The 23654-nt window shown below is 43.4% G+C and overlaps 4 protein-coding genes across 8 annotated transcripts; 2 read left to right on the top strand and 2 right to left on the bottom strand.

Moving 5' to 3' along the window:
- The first annotated feature begins 353 nt into the window (after positions 1–353).
- On the top strand, positions 354–2527 carry LOC6536000 (probable arginine--tRNA ligase, mitochondrial). The gene is made up of 4 exons (XM_002096579.4): positions 354–539; positions 601–1762; positions 1815–2181; positions 2300–2527. The coding sequence occupies exons 1-4, from the start codon at positions 507–509 to the stop codon at positions 2451–2453; spliced, it is 1716 nt and encodes a 571-aa protein (XP_002096615.3). The 5' UTR covers positions 354–506; the 3' UTR covers positions 2454–2527.
- Positions 2477–17163, bottom strand: LOC6535997 (28S ribosomal protein S9, mitochondrial). Its single transcript, XM_002096576.3, has 7 exons — positions 17005–17163; positions 16700–16915; positions 16467–16640; positions 16178–16263; positions 15744–16104; positions 2716–2878; positions 2477–2645 (listed from the first exon to the last, which is right to left on the bottom strand). The coding sequence occupies exons 1-7, from the start codon at positions 17098–17100 to the stop codon at positions 2554–2556; spliced, it is 1188 nt and encodes a 395-aa protein (XP_002096612.1). The 5' UTR covers positions 17101–17163; the 3' UTR covers positions 2477–2553.
- LOC6535998 (transient receptor potential channel pyrexia) lies at positions 5157–15409 on the top strand. 4 transcript variants are annotated; one of them, XM_039375658.1, is made up of 5 exons: positions 5157–5362; positions 8154–8508; positions 8559–8820; positions 12109–13453; positions 13517–15409. In XM_039375658.1, exons 2-5 carry the CDS (start codon positions 8496–8498, stop codon positions 15011–15013), a joined length of 3117 nt encoding a protein of 1038 aa, XP_039231592.1. In that variant the 5' UTR covers positions 5157–5362; positions 8154–8495; the 3' UTR covers positions 15014–15409. The 4 variants fall into 4 exon arrangements, with proteins under 4 accessions (XP_039231592.1, XP_002096613.1, XP_015047506.1 ...); XM_002096577.3 differs by lacking the exon at positions 8559–8820 and having other exon boundaries at positions 5159–5362; XM_015192020.2 differs by lacking the exons at positions 5157–5362; positions 8154–8508; positions 8559–8820 and adding an exon at positions 9708–10178.
- Positions 17164–18750: 1587 nt separating the features above from the next.
- LOC6535996 (ER membrane protein complex subunit 1) lies at positions 18751–23589 on the bottom strand. Of its 2 annotated transcripts, XM_039375670.1 has the most exons (13): positions 23358–23589; positions 22649–23291; positions 22346–22492; positions 21949–22261; positions 21856–21876; positions 20747–21081; positions 20498–20692; positions 20360–20437; positions 20100–20301; positions 19888–20040; positions 19651–19821; positions 19353–19586; positions 18751–19294 (listed from the first exon to the last, which is right to left on the bottom strand). In XM_039375670.1, exons 1-13 carry the CDS (start codon positions 23450–23452, stop codon positions 19134–19136), a joined length of 2748 nt encoding a protein of 915 aa, XP_039231604.1. In that variant the 5' UTR covers positions 23453–23589; the 3' UTR covers positions 18751–19133. The 2 variants fall into 2 exon arrangements, with proteins under 2 accessions (XP_039231604.1, XP_002096611.2); XM_002096575.3 differs by lacking the exon at positions 21856–21876.
- Between the last annotated feature and the right edge of the window lie 65 nt (positions 23590–23654).

Here is a 23654-nt window from a genome sequence, read left to right as displayed (position 1 = left end):
AGCGAGCGAAGCCAAAGCGACGGCGTTGGAGTTGACGCAGGGCCTGGAAGTTTTGGGGGAGAGAGATTTGGAAGTAAAACCGCGAATGGAAATGGAAGCCACACCGAACATCTGTTTGCATGGGCGTCGGTGCGTCCTCGGTAGTGCATTACTAATAAACAAAACCAACTATCAGGTATTTCGTAACTTTGGCGGAGAAACGGTTAAAGCTTACTGCAAATTTAATTTGCTTGGTTTCGCCGTTCAAAAGCCTGGCAACGCTAGCATGCGCACTGGCATCGGTTAGTCTGTGACGTCACAGAAGACCAAACAGCTGCTTTGCAGCAATACATGGGATTTTTCGGCGGCTTATGGACGGCCACACAGTGGTTTGTTTACCTTTGCATCTAGTGAGTAAAATATTTAAAGCTGATTTCGATGCTTACTTATTGAAATTAAAACGCTTAAAATAAATGTACATAAACGTTGTAATGCGCTAGAATAGTTTGTAGGAACTCACGGAAACGATGATTCGCATACGGCAAGCGATTTGTGAGCAGGTAAGCTTAATATTGATGGAACTACCCATTATGTCAGACCAAACTTGCTCCCATACTCCAGCTGCCGCAGCTCAAGAACGCCTGCTATGCCCTTGAGGTGCCTGTGCGAAGACAGCAGCTCCAGAATGCCGACCGACCGACTGTGGAGTGGGTTCTGCCCTCTGCGGTTGCGCAACAGGAGGGGAAACTACTGAATTCATTGAAGAACAGATTCGAGGAAGCCTATGTGGAAAACGTTCAACTGGTACCCAGTGCTGGCCGCAGTGCAGCCAAGATCGTGTTTCAGCTGCAGCCACAGGTCTTTGTAGAGCAGCTCCTCCAAACTAAAGGGAACGCTTCACATCCTTCGCCTTTTGCTGCGGAACACATAGTAGTAGAGTACAGCTCGCCCAACATAGCAAAACCCTTTCACGTTGGCCACCTGCGCTCCACAATCATCGGCAATGTTCTGGCCAATCTGCACCAGCACTTAGGCTATCGCACCACCCGCTTGAACTACCTGGGGGACTGGGGCACGCAATTTGGACTACTGGCACTAGGAGTTCAACTGCTAAATGTAAGCGACAAGGAAATGCAACTATCCCCAATAGAAACGCTCTACAAATCCTACGTGGCCGCCAACAAGGCGGCTGAACAAAACCCTGAAATCGCGCAGCAAGCAAGGGACCTCTTTAGCGCTTTGGAAGAAGGAACGGATAAAACAATGGCCCATCAATGGCAGCAGTACAGAAAGTACACTGTAGATGATCTATCCAAAGTCTATAGCCGACTGGGCGTTCACTTCGATATCTACGAATGGGAATCCCAGTATTCCCAACAGCACATTCAGGAAGTTCTGGAAAAACTGCGCATTAGTGGACTCCTCCAGCCAGAGCACGATGGTCGTGAGATTGTTGTGGTGGATGGTCGACGCATTCCTGTGATAAAGAGTGATGGATCCACTTTGTACCTAGCCAGGGACATCGCTGCGCTGCTGGAGAGACTCTCCAGGTTTCATTTCTCCCGCTTGCTCTACGTCGTGGACAATGGTCAAGCGGATCATTTTAATGCCCTCTTTAAAACATCGGCAGCCCTGGATGACCGCCTAAGTCTGGAACAGCTGCAACATGTAAAATTTGGACGCATTCATGGGATGAGCACTCGTCAGGGAAAGGCAATCTTTCTCAAAGATGTCCTGGATGAAGCACGAGATATAATGCGAGAAAAACGAAACTTTAGTCCAAGTAGGTACTTACCAAATCCAATGAACGTGTGAGTCCCAACATTCTTTTCTAGCTACCAGAGAAAACTATAATCTGGATGATGAACATGTTTGTGATATTCTGGGCGTGTCAGCCGTCCTGGTCAATGTTCTCAAGCAGCGAAGGCAACGAGATCACGAGTTTAGCTGGCAGCAGGCGCTCCAAGTAAATGGGGACACTGGAATCAAGCTGCAGTACACACACTGTCGCCTGCACAGTTTGCTGCATAATTTCAGTGAAGTAGATCTGGACGATATTAAGCCTGACTGGAAGCACTTTGCCACGGAGCCAGCGGATGCTTTGGATCTGCTCTACGCACTGGCACGCTTTGATCAAAGCATTTGGCAATCGAAGGAACAATTGGAGGCATGTGTCCTTGTCAACTATCTCTTTGGACTGTGGTGAGTACAATAGAATAATAATACACATTCGTTATGCACTGTCAGAGTCAAGCGTAACAAACGAATTGCTAGTTTTTTATCTCTGTCATGAACTAAATGTACTTGTTTTTCCCTGCAGCAACGCCACCAGTCGAGCGCTGAAGAGATTGCCAGTGAAACAAGAGCCCTCCCTACAAAAGCAGCTCCAACGCCTTCTTCTCTTTTACGCTGCCAAAAGAACACTGCGACAGGGAATGGAGCTTCTGGGTCTGCGTCCACTGGACCAAATGTAGACCAATGGACCTAAGACGGCACCTCTGTTAACATAGTTTATATTTATTAATAAAACACTTTGATATAAAATGCAGCCTAGTTGTAGATGCACGTGACCGTCTAGCGCTTCTTCCACGTGTACTTGCGGCGTGCTCCTTCCTGTCCGAACTTCTTACGCTCCCGACGGCGATAGTCACGTGTTAGCAGGCCGGCTGCAGCATAAATTGCAATTAGCGGCAATAAGCCAACGGAGGCGGCTACATTGGAGACTCATGAACTTACCCAGACGCATTGACTCAATCATCTCTTGATCGACAAAGCTGCGCAAACTCATGGCGATGCCCCAGCGGATGGCTCCAGCCTGACCGGAAGGCCCGCCTCCCTCGACGTTAGCCTCCACATCGACTTTGCCAAGCAGCTCGCTAAATTGCAGCGGGAAGAGCAACTGGAAAAATCGAGATAACGAATCGGCGAATGAGAATGGTATAATATTGTGGCCGTTAGATGTCAAGTTCGAGCGCCCGAGGCAGCCATTGTACGGATCTCTCTGTATTCAAATGATGCTGCGATAGCGCTTCCTGTACAACAATGCCGATAGATAATGGCGGAATGGTTAGCCAAATTAAATGACTCTCGGCCGCGGCCACTAAACTGCAGCAGATTGTTGAATGTCCGCCTGGCAATTAGTAGACTCGTCAACCGAGTGTGTGGGAGCTGAATAGTTCGTCTGCCAGGCTAGGTGTGATGCAAATTATAAGTGCATTATAGCAATGCATCAAGCCCGGATAATTGCGGAGCCGCGGGCAAGATCAGCACGCGCTGTCCCGTTTTAATAGGTTGGGTAATAGTTCGCTGTACGTAATTAGTCGAGTTCTTTTAAGAGGTAATTAAAGACGGTTGAGTAACGCAAAGAGCTATGTTTATATCGCTAAACCATGTTCTTCATATCTCTTCATTGGGCTTTAATAACATTGGAATTCAAAATACGTATCTAGCTTTTCTTCTATATAAATAATATTAGGTAACCCACATATACTAAAGAAAGGAAGTGACATTCTCAGCAAAAATCAAAGTAATTCATTAGTTAAATTTGTATGGACCGAGTCGAGAAACGAAATCTGCTGGCAAGGAAACCATTAATTAACAAGAGAGAACGCTATAGTCGAGTTCCCCGACTATCTGATACCCGTTACTCAGCTAGTGGAAGTGCGAAGGAGGTCTTCAACACTGACAGTTTTTGGCGGTTTGTGGGCGTTAGAGTGGGCGTGGCAAAAAGTGTTTTGGCAAATCGATAGAAATTTACAAGACTTATACAAAAATGAAAAAATATCAAAACATTTTTCAAAAGTGTGGGCGTGGCAGCTTTCGGCGGTTTGTGGGCGTTAGAGTGGGCGTGGCAAAAAGTTTTTTGACAAATCGATACAAATTTACAACACCAATACAAAAATGAAAAAATATTAAAACATTTTTCAAAAGTGTGGGCGTGGCAGTTTTGGGCGGTTTGTGGGCGTTAGAGTGGGCGTGGCAACATGAATCGACAAACTTGCGCTGCGTCTATGTCCCTGAAGTCTGTATGCCTAATCTCAACTTTCTAGCTTTTGTAGTTCCTGAGATCTCGACGTTCATACGGACAGACAGACGGACAGACGGACGGACGGACAGACGGACGGACAGACGGACATGGCCAAATCGACTCCGCTATTGATCCTGATCAAGAATATAGATACTTTATATGGTCGGAAACGCTTCCTTCTGCCTGTTACATACTTTTCAACGAATCTAGTATACCCTTTTACTCTACGAGTAACGGGTATAATTATATTCCCATACTTAGCAACAGCTCTGACGCCAGTCACAAAGTTCACAGAATCCAAAGATCAAAACAAATCGTAATTCAATTTTTCGTTTTGGCCATTTTTCGAATTCGACTGCGTGGGAATCAAAGTCAAGGGGCTTGACAAACGTACCGCCCAACAATGGTCTGTTGGCAGACGTACAATGAACGTTATGATTAAAAAACAATAAGCAATAAACAAAACATGCGGCAACAAAAGGGAAAGACCAATTTTTAAACTATTGTTCTTCCGATTCTCTTTTTTGGCAAACCAAATCGACAACTGCCATCAATCAGCAAAATAACAGCCAAAGGGGAAAGAGACAGACTTTGATTTGTTTAAACAAATTTCTAGATGACTTCACGCAACAGTAACAACAATAACAAGCATAATAAAAGGCTTACAAACAAGATTTTTAAATTAATGTACATAGGTACACACTACACAAACACCGAATGCCAAAGACGAGCGACAGAAAGTCTTAATTGACGGCGATAAAAATAGCACCAGATTTGCAGAAAAGTGACGAGGCGAATAATAAAACTGGCTGCCCCAACTTCAGGGTTCCCCAAATTCCAAACCCCTCTTCGTGCGATCTGCAGTCGAGGGTGTGGTGCGTTAGAGGGGAGGCATCCTACCGGCATCTCAGAGTTTCAAGAAAATTCGCGGTTACATTTTATTATGATTTAAATGAGTTTTATAGTCTGACACATGAGCTATGTCGACACGACTGAGATGCACGAAGATATCAAGATATCGCTCGGCGCTCCAACTGTACAAGTGTACTGGTGTCGGATCTGCGGGGATATATTATATATACTATATGTACACCTTCTTCATTGGCGCTCGTCGAGCGGCTTACTTTTGGTCACTCATATCGCGTAGAACATCATTTAGGCGTAGTTCTTTATATCAGTCGATCCCGCGTCGTCGAGAGCGCGCCCAGTGTCGGAAAATATTACATCGCCCCCAGAAATTTCCATGCCAGATAACATCTCACAAAAAGGATAATTTTAGTAGCAAAATGTCGCAATCATCGATGCTCCGCCACCGGGTCTGCAGTTAAAACAATACACGCATTGGCATGACATAATGTAAAGTGAACTTTCCACAGTGGTCAAGAAATTTAGTTAAGCGTTTCAAAATACTTGAAAATCGATCTTATCAGCGTATTGGAAAAGGGAATATTAGGATACTACGACCACACTCGGAATAATAACGTCTGCTTCAATATATTTTCAAATAGAATAAGTAAAACTTTTACTTAACTTAGAGCCCACTTTAATAAAAAAAAAAGAAGTTCTAGCAGTGTATAATCATTTACAAATCTTCTTGCAATCTAAGAAGTGAAGTTTTTCATCCGTTTGAAAGAGTATCGCAGTATTATATCTATATATCAATTGAGAACTATTAGTACATGTTCATAGTACTAATCATAATCAACTTTTCCCCTGACTTAAATTTCGGAAAAACGATAGATACCTATTATAATTATATTACCCAAGCAGAATCAAAACTAAATGCACAAATAGTACACAAATTAGCATTAATCATGGACCAAAGTACCTTAGTACGGGTTCCCTAACATAAGCGATATCTAGAAGTTTTCTATTACAAAATCAGCCAAATGAACAATAAACGATCTCTATAACCGAGTGCAACTTATGAATAGCAATTGAGGTTTGTTTACACACGGTGCACGGCTTTTGTCGACTGCATTATCCTTTAATTCGCGCACTCTGGCTCGAATTCAATTGCAACTGCATAGGCCCACGAATACTATACAGTTTATAGTATATAGTATATAGTAAATAGATCGGATCTAGTAATCAGCGGCTGTACGGCGCAGTGTGGGGAATGGGCATGCGCTTCAGGTTCAAGGGCATTATGGCAACGCAAAAAAAAACCCAACTCAGCCCAATGCGTTCGTTCGGATAATAACCCCCTTAAGTCCCCCACAAAGCCCCAAATTGATTTCAATTATAATTGAATCAGCGGGCGGCGAAGAAACACCCGAGAAATACCCGCCAGCGAACGATCCCGAAGATCGCTCGGCCAATCCGTCGGCCATCTGCCATTTCCACGGCTCGATGGCGACGCAGTTTTCCAAAATGGCCGGCGGCGGTCTGGTCTGTCGTAACGGGTAAGCAGCTATACGCCACTTCCGGGCCTTCGATCAACAACAAAAGCCAGCCCGACCTCTTGCTATTTAAGGTCCAGCACTTTTTGCACCTGCAAAAGGTATAAAAACGTATTAATTGATTGGGCGAATTCCAGCAATTCACACAGTGCGCCAAAAGTGGCAGCACATTTGTAATCACACGGGGGCGTTTTTAAACAAATATTTGTTTAGTGTGTTAGCGAGTTTTGGGGCCTCGCAGACTCCACACACAACCCAGAAACCGCACACGGCGAAAAATAAAAGAATCTAAGAATATATTCAAATATACAAGTATTCGTATTACTCAAGAAATAGTGTTACCGAAGGTTCCTTTCAACTTGTAAACTTTTACAAAAAATCATTTTGTATGAAAAATCATTTCGACATTCAGCAAAAACCAAATTCTTTCTGTGCATTAGACATCAACGAATCAAAAACTGGTTTCCCAACTACTCACAGATTTTGATTAATTTGCTCACATATTTCAGCCAACTCAATTTTGGCCGCAGTTTTTGTTGCCGGCCCTTGTTTATCCCGTATATGTTTAATCAGTCAGCGGATTTTTGGTTTGCCTAATCAAAGAAAGTTTCTCATGCGTTGTCGCCAGGCAAACAGAGACTTTTTTTTGCGTTTCCCATTAACTTTTGTTTATGTTTTGCAAACAAGTTTGAAAGATTCCCAGAATCGCTCGAGAATTGTTTACAGTAATGCGATGCCAAAAGTAAAGCAACAAATAAAACCTTAACAAGCTTAACGCTTCACTAGCTAATTTAGTCTAATGTGACATCTCTAGATTCTTAGCAGTCGAGTGGCTAATCTCGCGGAAAAGCGGAAAATACACAGAACTTATATTGGCTACAGATGTGATATTTCTTTGACCAAATCAATTATTGCAAGCCGAAAAATAAACAAAGTAAGATTAATAGGGAATGCTAAATAAAAGCATAGGATAACATAAAATAGTAGAGAGACAATATCATTTTTAATGTTTTTAGTTCATTAAATCTGTCAGAAGAACAACACATTGGCAGAAACGTTCATTAAATCATTATAGAAATAGTCAAAACACCAGGGCAAAGTCTATATCTAAAAGAGACACTATTAGAAATCAGAAATAAACTTAATTCCAAAGTAAACGTTGGAATCTGCGTGCATACTAAAGGAATGAGTACTTCCACATCTGACGTTGACAAAAATTGTAAATAATATGCACAAACAAAATCAAAATAAGAAAATAAACAATCACGGCATGGGAGTGTCGCAAAGGGATGGCAAAGTAGACACGTCTATCCAAAAAAAAGAAATAATCATGAAGAGGCTCATCGAGCTTAGACTCACATCACTTGGTTAGCAGTTACACAATCCTCGACTAATTCAACTGATATATCACAACGATGGCAGTTTCTTAACCCCCCTTGTGATGAGCATTCAGAACCAGTAGCACTCTGAGATAAATCCCCGGATAGTCTGGCGATAATGGTCGTGATTGTGATGATGTGCGCTTATCGCTGCGTCAAAAGGAAGACGCTTAGATAACTGCGGCCACGAGTGTCGCATCCAACGCACGACTGGCTATCTTTCGCGGAGTTCATCCATCCAGGCAGTTGGGAAAGTCTGCCAGTCAGTTGGGTCCAGTCTGCTTGGGATAACTCAGAGGGATCGTTAGGATAGATGCCTCGTAGAAAGCTGTAGTCCATAAACTTCACATCGAACTATCTTTGCAGGCCTTTGAAAATGCCAACCAGTCGCTGAAATTGGGCTATAAATTGGCGCTCCGCTGCCGTGTGATATTGGAAAGTAACTTTTTCGCATACTTATTGCCGATTGCGGGCGGTGACAAAAAGCGAAGTTGCATTGCACCGAGTTTTTTGCGCATATTTGCGCGTTTTAATTGCCACAACCACGAAAGCGGCAGCATTGACACCGGCGACGACTGCAGCAGCAACTTCTGGCCGTCACCATGGAGAATCTTGGCTATAAGGAGGGCAGCACCAAGCCCCGTCGCATGACACGTTCGATCAGCGTCGTTACCAAGACCGAAGTGGAACAGCCGCTCACGGAGAATAATGCAAATAACCGGTAAGTGCCAGTTGGAGTGGCCAGTTTTCAGTTACCTGTTGCACTTGCAGTTGCAGAAATTTCTGGCTACAATAAAACACACTCAAAATATATGTACATATACTCGTATAGGCGTGATGGCCGGGCCCAAAAGGCAAAGACGCGGCAGCATTCCGTGATTTATGTGACAAATGAATTGCCGCCGAGAAAACCATGCATGCTATTCGCAAAATCAAAACTACCATATTTATATAATTTCTGTTTATCAAATGTCGGGAGCAGTGAGCCAGCTTTTGTGAGGGAATGGAGAATACGGAATACTCCTAAAACATGGTAAAATTACTTGTGATATTTGTTTCTAGCAGTAAAAAAGATAATTGCATAGAATTATAGAAATACACAAAAAGTGTGTTTTATGCTGGTGGTTAAAAGAGGCAGTTAGTTGGAAAGGTTCCAATAAACCTACTACTTTACTTTACAATACTAAATAACTGAATATTAATTGTTAGAACCACAGTGACTTTAGGCATGGGATTGCTATTAATATGAGTTTAACTTAAAGAATATAAACAACTTACAATGTATGTAAATATTATATTGTAACGCTGTCTGCACAATACAAAAACCAAAGCAAAGCAGCTTTCTTTTTGCCAAGTGTAATTTGAAGATACTTTATTGACTATACTTTTACATAAACTATTTAATATATATTCGTGTATTTTGAATTTAAGAGCTAAGGACATTGGAAGTTTTAAATGTGGTTTTAAGGTCATGGCATTTCATACAATATCACATCGAAAGAACTTAGCCCATAAAAAGAAATGCCTCAAAGTGAAATGTACCAACGATTATCACTCCCACTCCCGACAAAATTGCAGACTTTTTGGAGATTTGTCACTGTCTCTCTAGAGTATCTCCCTCTCCAAATACCAATTATTTACACCTGCGGTCAAAATATTGGCACTTAAAATTACTTCTTACTTCTTTATTTTTTGAAAGGTATTTTTGAAAAGGCATTTCCATCAAAGACTGACAATGACCATAAAGAGTCTTACATGGTGTATTAAACCTGCCAAACAGGCAAACTGAAAATCAAATCAGCTACTCAAATATAATAAATAGTATGTTTATCCCCGAGTTCCCAGAGCTATTATTTTGGCCCTACCTGTACACTCTCTTTTAATTTCGATCGACGACTTAGCCAACGCTTACCGATTTTCATCGAGCTCAGTCGCTTTTGGAACAACAAGGCAGGCGGACGCGTTCGTTGCTGGCCGAAACGAAAAAAGAGCCACAAAACACGGCTAGTACGCGTTCGGAGTGATCGTCGTCGCTTTAGAAACAATAGGAATAAACGCTAAAACAACGTCCGAAAAATCGACGGCAACAACAAAACGGAAGTGAAAATTTCGCGTTTTTTCACACAACATTTAGCATTTTCCGCCCGTTAGACGCAATTGTCTCGGTCCCACAAAGGCCTCCATTGTGAGGCACTTGTCCCGTTCCGACCTCATCCCATCCCATCTAACCCCATCCGATCCGATCCAATCCGATCCGTAGTCCGTATTTCGAATTTCGCGGATCGGACGACTGGTGCGCCGGGCTCTCCCATGTATTTCGGAAATGAAATTAGAAATTGAAAACAGCTCACTGGCGAATTGGCATCATCCGTGGATATGGCTGCAAACGGTGTACGTATTCAGTCCCAGTCGGTCGGATGTCGAGATTCCCAGCTTAAGTGGCCAACAAAAGCAGTGGCAATGGACAGTGGGCAGTCATAGTGCTTTAGTTGCACAACGAGTGCACCAGCTTCTGACCATGGACGAGGTCTGAAATTATGCATCGGATAACTATGTCTGCTGAGCAGACCTGAGTTGGCGACCAAGAAAACAAAACAAAGTCTACCGGCACAGTCGGTAAATCCATCATCGTACGAGAATAGTGAACAGTAAACAGTGAATACTGATCGGTAAAATAAAAAAAACCGCTTCAAATAAACCGCCTGCTTTGCATAACTCCCTACTCAAAAATAACACACAATAATTATTTAAAATTATGCATGCTCGAAAAGTCAACAGATCTTGAACTCCGTTGCTCAGTGCCATTTGAGCGATGGAGATTATGTGTGTACGGATCTATAAAAAGGTGATCTGTGCGAGATGAGAGTGTAGACAAAGAGAAGTTCGAGTCTCTCTAATGGCTTTGTTTAAATATTAAGCCAACTTAGTTCGACCGCATGGGTTGTACTAACGACGCTAAAAAGCGTCGAACTATTTACGAGTTCTAACTTCATAGTAATTACAAGTTTCTCATAAACAAACAAGAGAGAACGCTATAGTCGAGTTCCCCGACTATCTGATACCCGTTACTCAGCTAGTGTAAGTGCGAAGGACAGTTTTTGGCGGTTTGTGGGCGTTAGAGTGGGCGTGGCCAAAAGTTTTTTGGCAAATAGATAGAAATTTACAAGACTAATACAAAAATGAAAAAATATCAAAACATTTTTCAAAAGTGTGGGCGTGGCAGCTTTGGGCGGTTTGTGGGCGTTAGAGTGGGCGTGGCAAAAAGTTTTTTTGCAAATCGATAGAAATTTTCAAGACCAATACAAAAATGAAGAAATATTAAAACATTTTTCAAAAGTGTGGGCGTGACAGTTTTGGGCGGTTTGTGGGCGTTAGAGTGGGCGTGGCAGCATGATTCGACAAACTTGCGCTGCGTCTATGTCCCTGGAGTCTGTTTACTTAATCTCAACTTTCTAGCTTTTGTAGTTCCTGAGATCTCGACGTTCATACGGACAGACGGACAGACGGACAGACGGACGGACAGACGGACATGGCCAAATCGACTCGGCTATTGATCCTGATCAAGAATATATATACTTTATATGGTCGGAAACGCTTCCTTCTGCCTGTTACATACTTTTCAACGAATCTAGTATACCCTTTTACTCTACGAGTAACGGGTATAACTACAAACTGAATGGCAACGCAGTTTGCAGTTGTATATCATCACGTCTAGACGAAATGTAAAACCATTAAATAAATTGAAAAAACTTCCACTGAGATTAAATGTTCTCTAATCACTGACAAATTATTTGAATGCTTTATAAGCCAAAACAACTGACGTAAAATGTGTTATCCAGAAGATCAAAATCACCTCAAACCCATGAAAACCTGTTAAATGTTTAAGAAATATCATTGAAAAGTTTGATTGTTCTCCTCTCAGAAATATTTTAATAAACTAAATAAATATTATAAATACATTTAATTTGACGCGAGAGATATTGTGGATCTTCCAATAATCATCAAACAACGTTCAAATCGAATTAAATGATTAAAAATAAGCAGAATTGAAAATTTACGTTTAAATCGATAAAAATAACAAATAAAAATAAATACGATTATCATAGGATAGCCTGTGAAATAACAGAAGTACGTCAATATTTAATATTAAGCGCATAAAAACGCACATAGACGTCTGGTTGAAGTAAGAAAAAAATCCATGTTCATGCCATGGGAATCTTAAAAATATCAATGTTTTTGTTTGGAATTATCCAACCGTAGAACATCCGGACCACTTTCAATGCGATAATACTCATCCACTAATCGGTTTGCGACTCCACAGGTTCAAATCGATTCCACCCAACTTGATGGTGCGATGGCGGAACAACACTGACGCCATGATTGAAGCCCAGTATCCGACCGCTGGAGAATTCGAATACATGGAGTGTGGACCGTCGCCGCCGGCGGAGAGTGCGCCGAGCATGTACGACAGCTTCGAGGAACCGACCAGCGAGCTGAGCGTCCAGATATGCAACGATACGCTGCGGATCAGCCTAATCGACCAGATGAAGAGCGCAGCGGGCCGCGTCAAGCTCTTTGAGGACATCGAGCAGAGCAACGTGGTGGCCGAGGGCATACGAACGCACTTTGAGTCCGCCTCAAAGCTGGAGAAGAATCTCTGCTACCTGTGGGCCGCGTACCTGAAGCGCTGGGATCTGATCGAGAGTCTGCTGGAGGCGGGAGCCGACCTGCACTTCTGCGATCAAAATGGAATATCAGCCTTGCACCTGTGCGCCTTTAGTGGCTGTTTGGCCACCTTGGGCCTTCTGGTGGCCAAGGGCTTGAATGTTAATCTGCAGTCCAAATGCTACACGCCTCTGCACTGCGCAGCCTTTGGAAATGCTGCGGAGGCGGCAAAGTTACTGATCAACAATGGGGCGGACATATCCAAGGACACCAGCAAGCCGAACTGCGAGGAGAGCCTGCTGCACTGCGCAGTGCGATCCAACGCCCTGGAGTGTCTGCAGATCTTTATTGCCGAAGGCGCCGATGTCAACTCGCTCAAACCGAATGGCACCAATGCCATTCACCTGGCAGCTGATCTGGGCAATCTTCAGTGTCTGGAAGCCTTGCTGAATGCCCCCAATGCAGACGCCAATGTGCGTATCTGCATCCGTGAAAAGGAGTCCACCGCCTTGCATCTGGCAGCAGATGAGGGCAACGTGGAGTGTGTGGACTTACTCCTGGCCAAAGGTGCTGATGCCAAGCTGAAGAACCACCGAGGCTTCACACCGCTCCACCTAGCAGCTAGAACTTCCAGTCTGGATTGCGTTGAATCGTTGTTGAGGAATGGTAATGCCGACGCCAATGCCGAGGACTTCGATCACCGTACTCCACTTCACGCGGCGGTGGGAAAATCCGAGAACGCCTACGACATCATGGAGACTCTCATCCAGTGGGGTGCCAATGTCAACCATAAGGATATTTACGGGTTTACAGCTCTTCACCTGGCTGCGTTGGATGGGTTGGTACAGTGCGTCGAAATGCTAATATTTCACGGAGCGGATGTAACCACCAAATCGAAGAAAGGTACCTCCGCGTTGAACGTTATTACCCGGAAGACCCCGGCTTCGGTGGCTATGATCAGACAAAAACTGGACGCAGCCATAACGCTGCACCACTCGCAAGTAAATAGTCCTATTTTGATTCTCATTGGAATTGCGTTATCCATTCCTTTTACCCCTTAACAGGACCCCGTGAACCGTGAGGTGGAATTGGAGCTGGACTTCCGTCAGCTGCTGCAGCACTGTCATCCGCGCGAGATCAGCTACCTAAACACGTTCGTCGACGAGGGCCAGAAGGAGATCCTAGAACACCCGCTTTGCTCCTCGTTCCTGTACATCAAGTGGGGCAAGATCCGCAAGTACTATATTGGCAGGCTGATCTTCTGCTTCAGCTTTGTGCTCTTTCTCACTCTCTACGTGCTGACTGCTTTGGCCCACAACTGCTACAATGGTAGCAAGAACGACAACACGACTATTCCAGCGCAGGAGTTATGCCAGAAGCAATCCATCTTGGGAGACATGCTTAGGAACAACCCCTTTGTGATGGAGATGCAATGGTGGGTTCTGGTTGCAATCACCATAGTGGAGATATTTCGAAAGCTATATGGCATTACGGGCTACTCGTCATTTCGGCACTACGTAACGCAGGTGGAGAACATTATGGAGTGGTTCGTGATAACCAGCGTGTTTGTTATATCATATATCTACACGAACAAGACGTACACGTTTCAAAACCATATAGGCGCCTTCGCCGTGCTGCTTGGTTGGACCAATCTCATGTTGATGATAGGCCAGCTTCCAGTGTTCGATGTCTATGTGGCCATGTACACGAGAGTCCAAGGGGAATTCGCAAAGCTGTTTATGGCCTACTCCTGCATGCTGATTGGTTTCACCATCAGTTTCTGTGTTATCTTTCCATCGTCGTCGTCGTTTGCCAATCCGTTTATGGGTTTCATAACAGTGCTGGTGATGATGATTGGTGAACAGGATTTATCGCTCCTGATCAACGATCCGGAAGGCAAAGATCCACCTTTTCTGCTAGAAGTCAGCGCACAAATCACCTTCGTTCTGTTCCTGCTATTTGTGACCATCATTCTGATGAACCTCCTCGTAGGCATAGCAGTACACGATATCCAGGGATTGAAGAAGACGGCGGGACTATCAAAGCTAGTGCGACAAACGAAGCTAATCAGCTACATAGAGTCGGCGCTATTCAACGGCTACCTTCCGACATGGCTGCGGAACTTACTTCATTACACAGCTCTGGTCTCTCCCCAAGCCTATAGAGTGGTTTTATGTGTCAAGCCACTGAATCCCAGCGAGAAACGCTTGCCCAGAGAAATCCTGATGAAGGCTTATGAAGTGGGAAAGATGCGCAAGCATTTCGGTCATACTGTCTCCTCAAAAAACTCGGCCGAAAACTATTTGTCGTACAAGAACAAGTATAACAACAATAATGGCGCCACGACCGGATATGTACTACCCGATGCGGACCCGGATGCCGGGCAATTCACCACACTAACCACAAAGATCGATGACAATGCTGATCGGATCGAGTTCCTCACCCAGGAGATCCAAGAGCTAAAGCAGGCACTCATCTCGCAGCAGCAGCAAGCCAGCAAAGTGATCGACAAGCTGCTGATTGTGATCTCCAATCAGCAAAAGCAGAATCTGCGCAAATAGCAGGAGCATTTACTGCACCCCATTCGTAATATTTATAGATCAAAGTTTGACTTTTCCACGACGTAAGGGGGTTGTGCAGATCCCAAAAAAATCCAGAACATTGTTGATATTATCGTAGCAACGAGTTGTAGTTAAACCAATTTAGATATCGATGCGCCAGGCGCCCTATAGATACGCTATATAGCCATATACCCTACATACACTACTATTGATACAAATACTATAACTAGCGTTTAGTTAAACTAGAGGCGAGCAGTTGGCAGGATTGATTTGTGGCTGGTTCCAGGCTGTGTCTTTGTTGTTTTGGCGTTGTCGTCAGAGAATCGTTTATATAATAATTCAATGCAAATTATTATTCTTAATAAAGTATATGCTATATATATTGTTATGAAAAAAGCGTTAATATTTGTATTGGGTCTAGTGTCAACCTAATGTCAAGGGAAAAATATTTAATTTCATGTCAATAATTTTCCAAGAGTATTTAAACTTTTCTAAATATTCATTCAGTAGAATTTAAAATTTGTAATCTGAATTTGTATTTAAACAAGGATTCATGATTGCCTTTTCTCCGCAGCAGTTCAAGCAAGATCCGAAAAGTATATTATATCAAGTTCTAATAACTCGACAAATACTATAATTTCCAAAATAAATTTTGAAAAAATAGCATTAAGCAAACGAGCCAGTTTTTACTAAAAGCAATGGTAGCTTTAAAGTATACAACTTCACTCACCTGTTCCTTGCAGTTTTCGTCCTCAAAGTATGAAATATCTTTTCCGTTAATGCTGATTTTTCCTGTTCCGGGTAGCCGGACTGTGACATCGGCTCTAGCAGTTTTACGCAGGCACTCGTAGGTGGTGATGTACTGGCGACCCTCTTCATCTATCCTTGGTTTGGGCACCTCAAGCTGCTTGGACTGGTCCATCAGCGGTTTCAAATATCGCTCGATGAATGCTTTGCTTTTATAAGCATATGGCGATGCGATTAGCCGATCCATGGACTTGGTAAAGTTGGAGTACTCGATATCGGCAATGCTCTCAACTAGCAAAAGTTCCAACTGGTCCTTGGGCAGCAACTGAAAGCCTGCAATACCACTAAAACAAAAGAACAAAAAAAACAAAATCTATTTCAAAATATATCCTTTGCAAAAAATGCAATGCTTCATACAGCTTCTGGTTCTCATCGGGCTTATTGCCGCGCCGAAGCATGCGCTCCTCCAGATCCGCCAGCTTGTTAGTTTCTTCCACAATGTCCTGGTAATTAACAAGAGAGGTAAAATTTAACTTGGAAATAAAAGCTATGAGCTAAAGAGTCAAAATAATATCTATCTACCAACGAAGTCTATTGGGTAAATATTAGAGTACTTTAATTTGGCAAATCTTTTTTTACCAATTAAAGTTGGCTTATTGTCAATTTCCATCCTCAAGCAATAAAATATATTTCTGCATTTACTCACATGAAGCAATTGGAAAAAGTTGGGCTTGCCGGTGTAGAACATACTGTGGAATGGTCTGCCCGTCTCATCGAATTCCGCGGCCTTGCGGGCGGGAAAGACAACCTCGGGTGACTTCATTGCCGGGCGGGCTTTTTGGTCGTACAAGCCGGAGGGAAACAGATAGGATATCGCCTCCTGTAATTCATAAAAATTCACGACCGTGGCTTTAAGATTTCCATAGACAAGTATCTTACGTCTATGTCCTCCTGGGTAAACGTCTCAGCATCGGCGCCCATCATGTTGGCCAGGTGCCGCTTTCCGATCTGGAACTCCAGGTGCTGGGTCTTCATGAACTCGTCGTGTTCGTTGGCTCTTTTCAGGTAAGCCCGCATGGCCTTGCTCACCCTTTGCTTCTGGACAGCCGCCGGAGCAGCCTGGACAGTCACTTCGGTGGCAAATAAAGCCGCTGCCTGAAAGGTTATGCAAACGTTTTGTCTCACACTTGGATACAATGGAAATGGTCAAGTTTACGCTTTGTAGACCTGGCTATTGTACCAACCACGTAGCCTGCGACCGGCGCACTGAATTTGCATGCATTTTGCAGCAGATTCCTGTTAGTTTTCACTATATTTAGGCCAAAAACACGCAGTGCCATCCTTTCAATTTTGCGGAAGAAGATGAGAATAAACAGCTGTTTCAATCGGTTGAAGTAAGTTTAGACTGTGTTGGAAAACGCAGAATTTCAGCTGAGTTTTGGCGCGTACCAATCATCTTTTCATCTATATTTAAAAAAATAAAAAAACAAGCATATATTTTTCTTACAACGTTCTACGACTGTGGTTGGTCGGAAGCTTTATATTCATGATCAGGATCAATAGCAGAGTCGATCTGGCCATGTCCGTCGCTTTGATCGTCTCGATCTACAGGGTCCGGCACTCAAAGTGTAACCAACTTCAGACCGCTCGCGCAGCTGACGCACTGGCATCAGCTGTCTGTAAGTTAGCTAAATGACAGTTCGGAGTATTGTTTACAAGTGGACGACAGCATTTTGCCGAGAGTGAACGTGAAAAAAAGAAATCAGTAATGGATTTCAAACGTAATAGTGTGATTGCATTATATTTAGCTCGAAAATCACAACCAGCGATTGTTCGAGAGCTCAAACATCTTAAAGTGAACAAAGTTTTCGTTTATCGCACCATAACTCGTTACAATGATACTGGTAGCATCGCAAAACGTCATGGAGGTGGTCATCAAACGTCACCCGAGATGATTCAAAAAGTGCAAATCAAAAGGCGAAAGAACTGAAAATTTCTGATCGTAGCATCCGCCGTATACTGAAAAATGATCTCAAGGTCAAGCCTTATAAGATCCAAAAGGCGCATGATCCACACCAAAGCAGCAAAGGAGTTGCTTCGCTTGGTCGAAGGTGGTCAATTTCCGAAGATAATGTTTTCTGACAAGAAAATTTTTACAATTGAGCAATTCGTAAACTCACAAAACGATAGGGTTTACTTGACCGACCGTTCATACGAGAATTTGAGTCATCGATTGGCCACCAGAAGGCAGCACCCTCCACGGATAATGGTTTGGGCCGCTGTAACCGCAGATGGGCGCTCTCCATTCGTTTTCATCGAGCCTGGGGTCAAGGTAAATGCGCAATATTATCGGGAAAGTATTCTGGAGGTTGCTTTGAAGCCGTGGGCAGACAAACATTTTGGTGGCAGAACATGGACGTTTCGACAGGACTCGGCACCGTCTCATAAAGCTCGAGGGAATCAAGAATGGCTAAAAAACAACGTTCCGAACTTCATAACGACCACACACTGGCTCTCGAATTCACCAGACGCGAATCCGAGGGATTATTCTCTTTGGGCCATTTTGGAGAGCAAGGTCCGAACTAAAAGATACACCAGTCTCGAGGCGCTGAAAAAGCTGTTGTCCGCGAGTGGGCCAAAATACCTGAAGATCACATTCATAAACTAAATTGTTTCTGAATTTTGTATTATTTTTACACATTTTGTACTTTGAATCAAGTAAAAGTAATATTCCAAGCTGAATTGGTTACACTTCGAGTGCCGGACCCTGTATGTATGAATAAAAGCCAGAAAGTTGAGATTGAGCATGCAGATTCCAGAAAAAACGCCGCCCAAATGGGCCACGCCCACAATCTTAACTTTCACTTTTGCACTCCCATTATCTGAGTAACGAGTATCTGATAGATTTATTATCAACAATTTTTTAATCCACCGCCAGTTTATAGCTAATAACATATCTAATTAGTTAATTCTGATGAAAAAATTGTTTATTTACTTTACCATTGTCCTCCTTTACAAATGCTTTTATTGACTATATTTTTTAAACACACTTTCAATGCTGATATTTTTCAAATGCAAATCTAAACGTACACAAATCAAAGGAACAGAAGAATGCAATGAAAACCTTTCAACAGCTAATAATAATTATTTGATGTTTAACGCTATATAATTAGTTATAAATAATTGCCTAGGCTTAGCGTTGAGAAAGGGTTTTACTCGCATTGTGGGATGAATGCAGATATCAGAATTGTTATATATATATATACTCTCTCGCCGATTTACACTTTCTCATCATTTCATCCTCCCTTGTGTTATTTGGTCGCAGTACAATTTTATATGTATTTAAAGCAATTATTTAATAATAATGCCAAGCCTATTTCCACGCCTGCTTGAGCAATTTCCGCGACGCCAAATGCTTAACAATCAACGAGCCCGATGTGAGCGCGACTAGCACTATGGAAATGAGAATATAGTCAAAGTCCTCCTTCAACAAGTCAAACGTCTTAGATGGCGCCACGCGCGTAACGAACAAATCTGAAAAAAAGGAATTAAATTGCTTTGACTAAAAAATAATCTGAATAAATCTCCTTACCTAAACCCGTAGCAACGACTAGACAGGTACTCTCCAAACCACTGGGCGCGGTATAAATATTTCGCAGACGGGCCACCGTCTGGTTGTAATTTATATGGCTCTCCGTTGGCAAAGGCAGCTCGGGTATGTAGGGGATGGCTCCTTCCTCACGTCCCTGAGTCGTAGATGCGATCGGACGACGGGGATCCAGCATATGCCACGGCATTTCAACAATGGAACCACTTGCAGTGCCGACTAGAAATAATGACGAATTATTATCAACCCATTCGGCGATCAAATAGTTTTTGATAATGCTTACTAAGCACGTGCTTGTTGGTGATTCCGCGTTCCGTGATAGTTTCCCGCAGAGCCTCTACTATTGTGGGGAGTATGTAAGACTGGCGCTCCACAAGGGGCATTGGTGGAGCTTGCAAGGAGCTCCAAACACTACTGTTTGCCTGAGTCTTGCCCTCGTACAGTTCAATTGTGGCTGTAACAAGTGAATGAAGTTTAGTAAATATGAATATTTTTAAAGGCTATCCTCGTTATAACTTACTAATTTCTGTACGACGCAATTTCTCATTGAAATAGGAGTAGGCAAGCCAGTTTTCAGAGTGGACAATGCTTAGTGGTGCACGCACCTTACGATGCGTCATGGTGAAAACCACGGAGCCGGAGACCACATCAACCAGATACAAATTTAGCACGGCTGTGGAGAGTGTGCCATGTAAATGGATTCTAAATTAAACGAAGCGCATGCATACTCACATTTGTGTGTGGAATCCGGGGCCTGTGTAACAAAAGCCACTAAATTAGGGTTGATGTACTTGTACAGCACCGATCGATCGCCCAACACACGTCCCTGGGAGTGTACATGCTCGATGGGATTCTTGCCGGCGACGCCAATAATCTGTTGCTCGGAGTTGTGGCCGCCCAGACGAGCATTCCAAATGTGCGTGCTGGACAGTTGCTGACGGAAATGGTTTAATAAGTAAAGTGCTGACCCATTAAACATATGTATTACTTACCCCGCCCGCATATTTAATAAAATAGCCGGACAACTCTGCAGATTTCACATCGGCGGTGTACAAATACATGCCGTCAGCCTGTAAAGATAAAGATTTTGTATCTCATTTATATATCTATCATAAAAATTTGTTTCTTACCAGTGGCGTTGCATGTTCAGGATAAACGTGTACCTTGTTCGAAGCATCAATTAACAGAATGCCTTTCACAAAGTCCTTTTCCGTTTCTTCCAGCAACGAGAGCTGCTTAATTTTGTAGTCCAGCTGAACGAGACCACCTTCGGCTACTTGGCCCGTAATAGGATTAAAACGATAGAGTACGCCATTGCCGTTGACCTAGGGAAGTTCAGAATAAGCGTGGGAACTATACGATTGGTCAGTCCGACTTACAGCATTCTTTCCCAAAATAGTGCACAGGGGCTGAAGCGGAAAGTGTTTGGCCGAGCGCTGGACAATCAAACGCATCTGTTCGTTGTTGGCGAATCCACTAACATTTGAAAGATACAACTGCCAGTGATGCTTTCCAGAGACATTGTCAATGCCAAAGATCTTTCCAGAACGCGTTAATAAAACCAGCATCTTGTGGAGACCAAAGGAATCCCTGACCAAACCAGCTCGCTGGGTGGCCGTAGGTGGAGGTCCTAGACCGATAACATGAAGGAACAAGCTCCGAATCTGAACAGCTTGAGTGGTGATGCGACGCAGAAAGGCACTAGCAATGTCTCCTGTTTAAATAGGAAAGACATATATATTAGTGAAAAATGTATGACACTTAAAAGTAAAAATTAAAATGGGACCTTTTATTAAACTTTAAGGAACTACAAATTTCATATTTAAATTTACATTGGAGTTTAATTAGTGGCCAGTAGAAAAACTTTGTAAAGCACTAGCATAAAACTAGCAATGCATACTTGAATTTATTAAAAAATACTCGCACATTTTTAGAACCACAAAATAATTAGAGTGGGCGTGGCCAAAAGTTTTTAGCAAATAGATAGAAATTTACAAGACTAATACAAATATGAAAAAATATCGAAACATTTTTCAAAGTGTGGGCGTTGCAGCTTTGGCGGTTTGTGGCGTTAGAGTGGGCGTGGCAAAAAATTTTTTTTGCAAATCGATAGAAATTTACAAGACCAATACAAAATGAAAAAATATTAAAACATTTTGAAAAATGTGGGCGTGCAGTTTTGGGCGTTTGTGGGCGTTAGAGTGGGCGTGGCAACCTGAATCGACAAACTTGCGCTGCGTCTATGTCCTGGAGTCTGTATACTTAATCTCAACTTTCTAGCTTTTGTAGTTCCTGAGATCTCGACGTTCATACGGACAGACGGACAGACGGACGGACAGACGGACATGGCCAGATCGACTCGGCTACTGATCCTGATCAAGAATATATATACTTATATGGTCGGAAACGCTTCCTTCTGCCTGTTACATACTTTTCAACGAAAAAAAATGTTAATCACGTAACAAACGTGTAGTAAACGTTCACTTACTCTCAAAACTTGTAAAATCCGCTTTGGTGTGCATTTTCAATAATAAATGTTAAAAGTTTACCTTAAAGTAGTGGATAATTTAAGCACACTCACCGGCCTTGCCCTTCATCTCGTTCTCCAATGTGCCCTCGGTATCGGCCAGCGGCAGATCAACAAACTGTGAGTCGATCACATTGGCCAGCGCCTCTTCACGCGACCAACGAACGCGTCCCTGCTGCACTGCCACAATGGATTCCGATGTGGTGCTAAACAGAAACAGACAGTTCTTGCCCTCGCCATTGCGCTTCTGCTTGCAGTCAAAGTTGTTCAGCGACGGAGTGCCAAAATGCTTGGGGAATGGCAGACTCTGCTCCAACTCGGCTGCCGGTGCACAGTTATCCAAATACAGAGCATTGATCTTGAGAATCTGTCCAAACGCACATTACAAGAAACAATTACATTACACATAGAACATACACTAATATAATAGTAAATATAAGTTTAAACGTACTCCAGAAGACAGATCGGCAAACGCCAAGATCTTGCGGTAGTTGAAGCTCCCCACGGCGTAGCTAGAGCTTTGCAAGCCACCGCAGATCGATTGCTCCTTATTGACACTAATTGGCTTGCCATCCACAATTACAACACCATTCAGACCCTGTAGAAATATTTGCACGAATTAGAACTTATCTTATAACATTATATCGTACAACTTAAAATAGGCTATCTATTACTTCACTTTCGATAAAAGCAATAGTTAAGCCAGAACGGTTTTAAAATCATTAGATAAATGTTCAACATATCTTTTCCTTACCGTTAGGGCCTGAGTTTTTTCATTCGGCTCCGTCTCGAGCGAAGTACGAATCACCTGACCGCTTTTGGAAACAAGATCTAGGCTAATCAATTGCTTTCCTTCCGTACAAACGTAGAAAGTACCGCTGAGCGTGCAGCTCTCTGGGGTGATCCAAGGAGCTATAACCTTGCTGGTGCTGCCAGTGCTGTGGCCCGAGCTGGCGAAATACGCTGTAACCTCCAGGTGGCTCCGCCAGGCAGGTAACACGTGGTATAGGACGGATTTACTGTAGATCCACATGGCGTCCTGGGCCCGCTCTATGTTCATTGGCATGATGGACCACTCCCACTCGAGGGCACCCATATTGGTGTTCCAACCGCGCACCAAAGCGGGCGCGTGTCCCTGAACGGTTAGCATGTCGAAGCCCAGGTTGCTGCCCATAGGAGCGGCAGCCGTGTCGCTGCTGTCATCGGAGAATCCGCTCACTTGGAGCAGCTTGATATCGCCGCGCGGCTTTTGCTCGAGCACCTGCCGCCACACCAATTCGCCGGTCTTCACGCACAGACTGGCCACCACTCCTTCATTAGTGCTGACCAGAATCCGCGGCTGAAAGTGGTTTAGGTCCACGCGTGACTGCTTCAGTGCTCCCACATTAACGCCTCGCCTGTAACACGACATATATCCGCCGCACTAACGCCGGGTCAATGGTCAGATATCGTACCATACTTACCAGTCGAACTTCCTGATCTGGTCTTCGTACAGCGCCGAGCAGGTGCTTATTAGAAGCGCCACCGAAAGGCCGGCCAGTAACCACTTCTCCTGCATGTCGTCCGCCTTGCTTTCTGCCCTTCGACTAGCGCGATGTCTGATTGTTCAACTTTCGACGTATTTTTATGTTATAAATTAATAGAAATCCACATCAATTCGTGTTTTCCGTCATGGCAAAAGGGATGAGAAGACGAAATTGGATCAGGGTTGGCTGATGTTTGCCCTATCGATATGTTATCGGATTCACATCCGATATTCA

The sequence above is a fragment of the Drosophila yakuba genome, chromosome 3R (genome assembly GCF_016746365.2).
Source record: "Drosophila yakuba strain Tai18E2 chromosome 3R, Prin_Dyak_Tai18E2_2.1, whole genome shotgun sequence".
NCBI classification, from domain to species: Eukaryota; Metazoa; Arthropoda; class Insecta; order Diptera; family Drosophilidae; genus Drosophila; species Drosophila yakuba.
This window is presented reverse-complemented; position numbering and strand designations above follow the sequence as displayed.

Bases quoted from the DNA above. Each gene is read 5' to 3' on its own strand.
- LOC6536000 (XM_002096579.4), top strand. From the start codon at position 507: ATGATTCGCATACGGCAAGCGATTTGTGAGCAG. The intron at 540-600 runs GTAAGCTTAATA...CCCATACTCCAG, and splicing joins GGCAAGCGATTTGTGAGCAG to CTGCCGCAGCTCAAGAACGC. The intron at 2,182-2,299 runs GTGAGTACAATA...TTTTCCCTGCAG, and splicing joins AACTATCTCTTTGGACTGTG to CAACGCCACCAGTCGAGCGC.
- LOC6535998 (XM_039375658.1), top strand. The intron at 8,821-12,108 runs GTAAAATTACTT...GCGACTCCACAG, and splicing joins CGGAATACTCCTAAAACATG to GTTCAAATCGATTCCACCCA. The intron at 13,454-13,516 runs GTAAATAGTCCT...ACCCCTTAACAG, and splicing joins TAACGCTGCACCACTCGCAA to GACCCCGTGAACCGTGAGGT.
- LOC6535997 (XM_002096576.3), bottom strand. From the start codon at position 17,100: ATGGCACTGCGTGTTTTTGGCCTAAATATAGTGAAAACTAACAGGAAT. The intron at 16,264-16,466 runs GTGAGTAAATGC...GTTAATTACCAG, and splicing joins ACTTTTTCCAATTGCTTCAT to GACATTGTGGAAGAAACTAA. The intron at 2,879-15,743 runs GTGAGTGAAGTT...CGATTTTTCCAG, and splicing joins ACGAAAACTGCAAGGAACAG to TTGCTCTTCCCGCTGCAATT.
- LOC6535996 (XM_039375670.1), bottom strand. From the start codon at position 23,452: ATGCAGGAGAAGTGGTTACTGGCCGGCCTTTCGGTGGCGCTTCTAATA. The intron at 21,082-21,855 runs GTAAGTGAACGT...CTATTTAAACAG, and splicing joins GGATTTTACAAGTTTTGAGA to GAGACATTGCTAGTGCCTTT. The intron at 20,041-20,099 runs GTGAGTATGCAT...CACTCTCCACAG, and splicing joins CCCGGATTCCACACACAAAT to CCGTGCTAAATTTGTATCTG.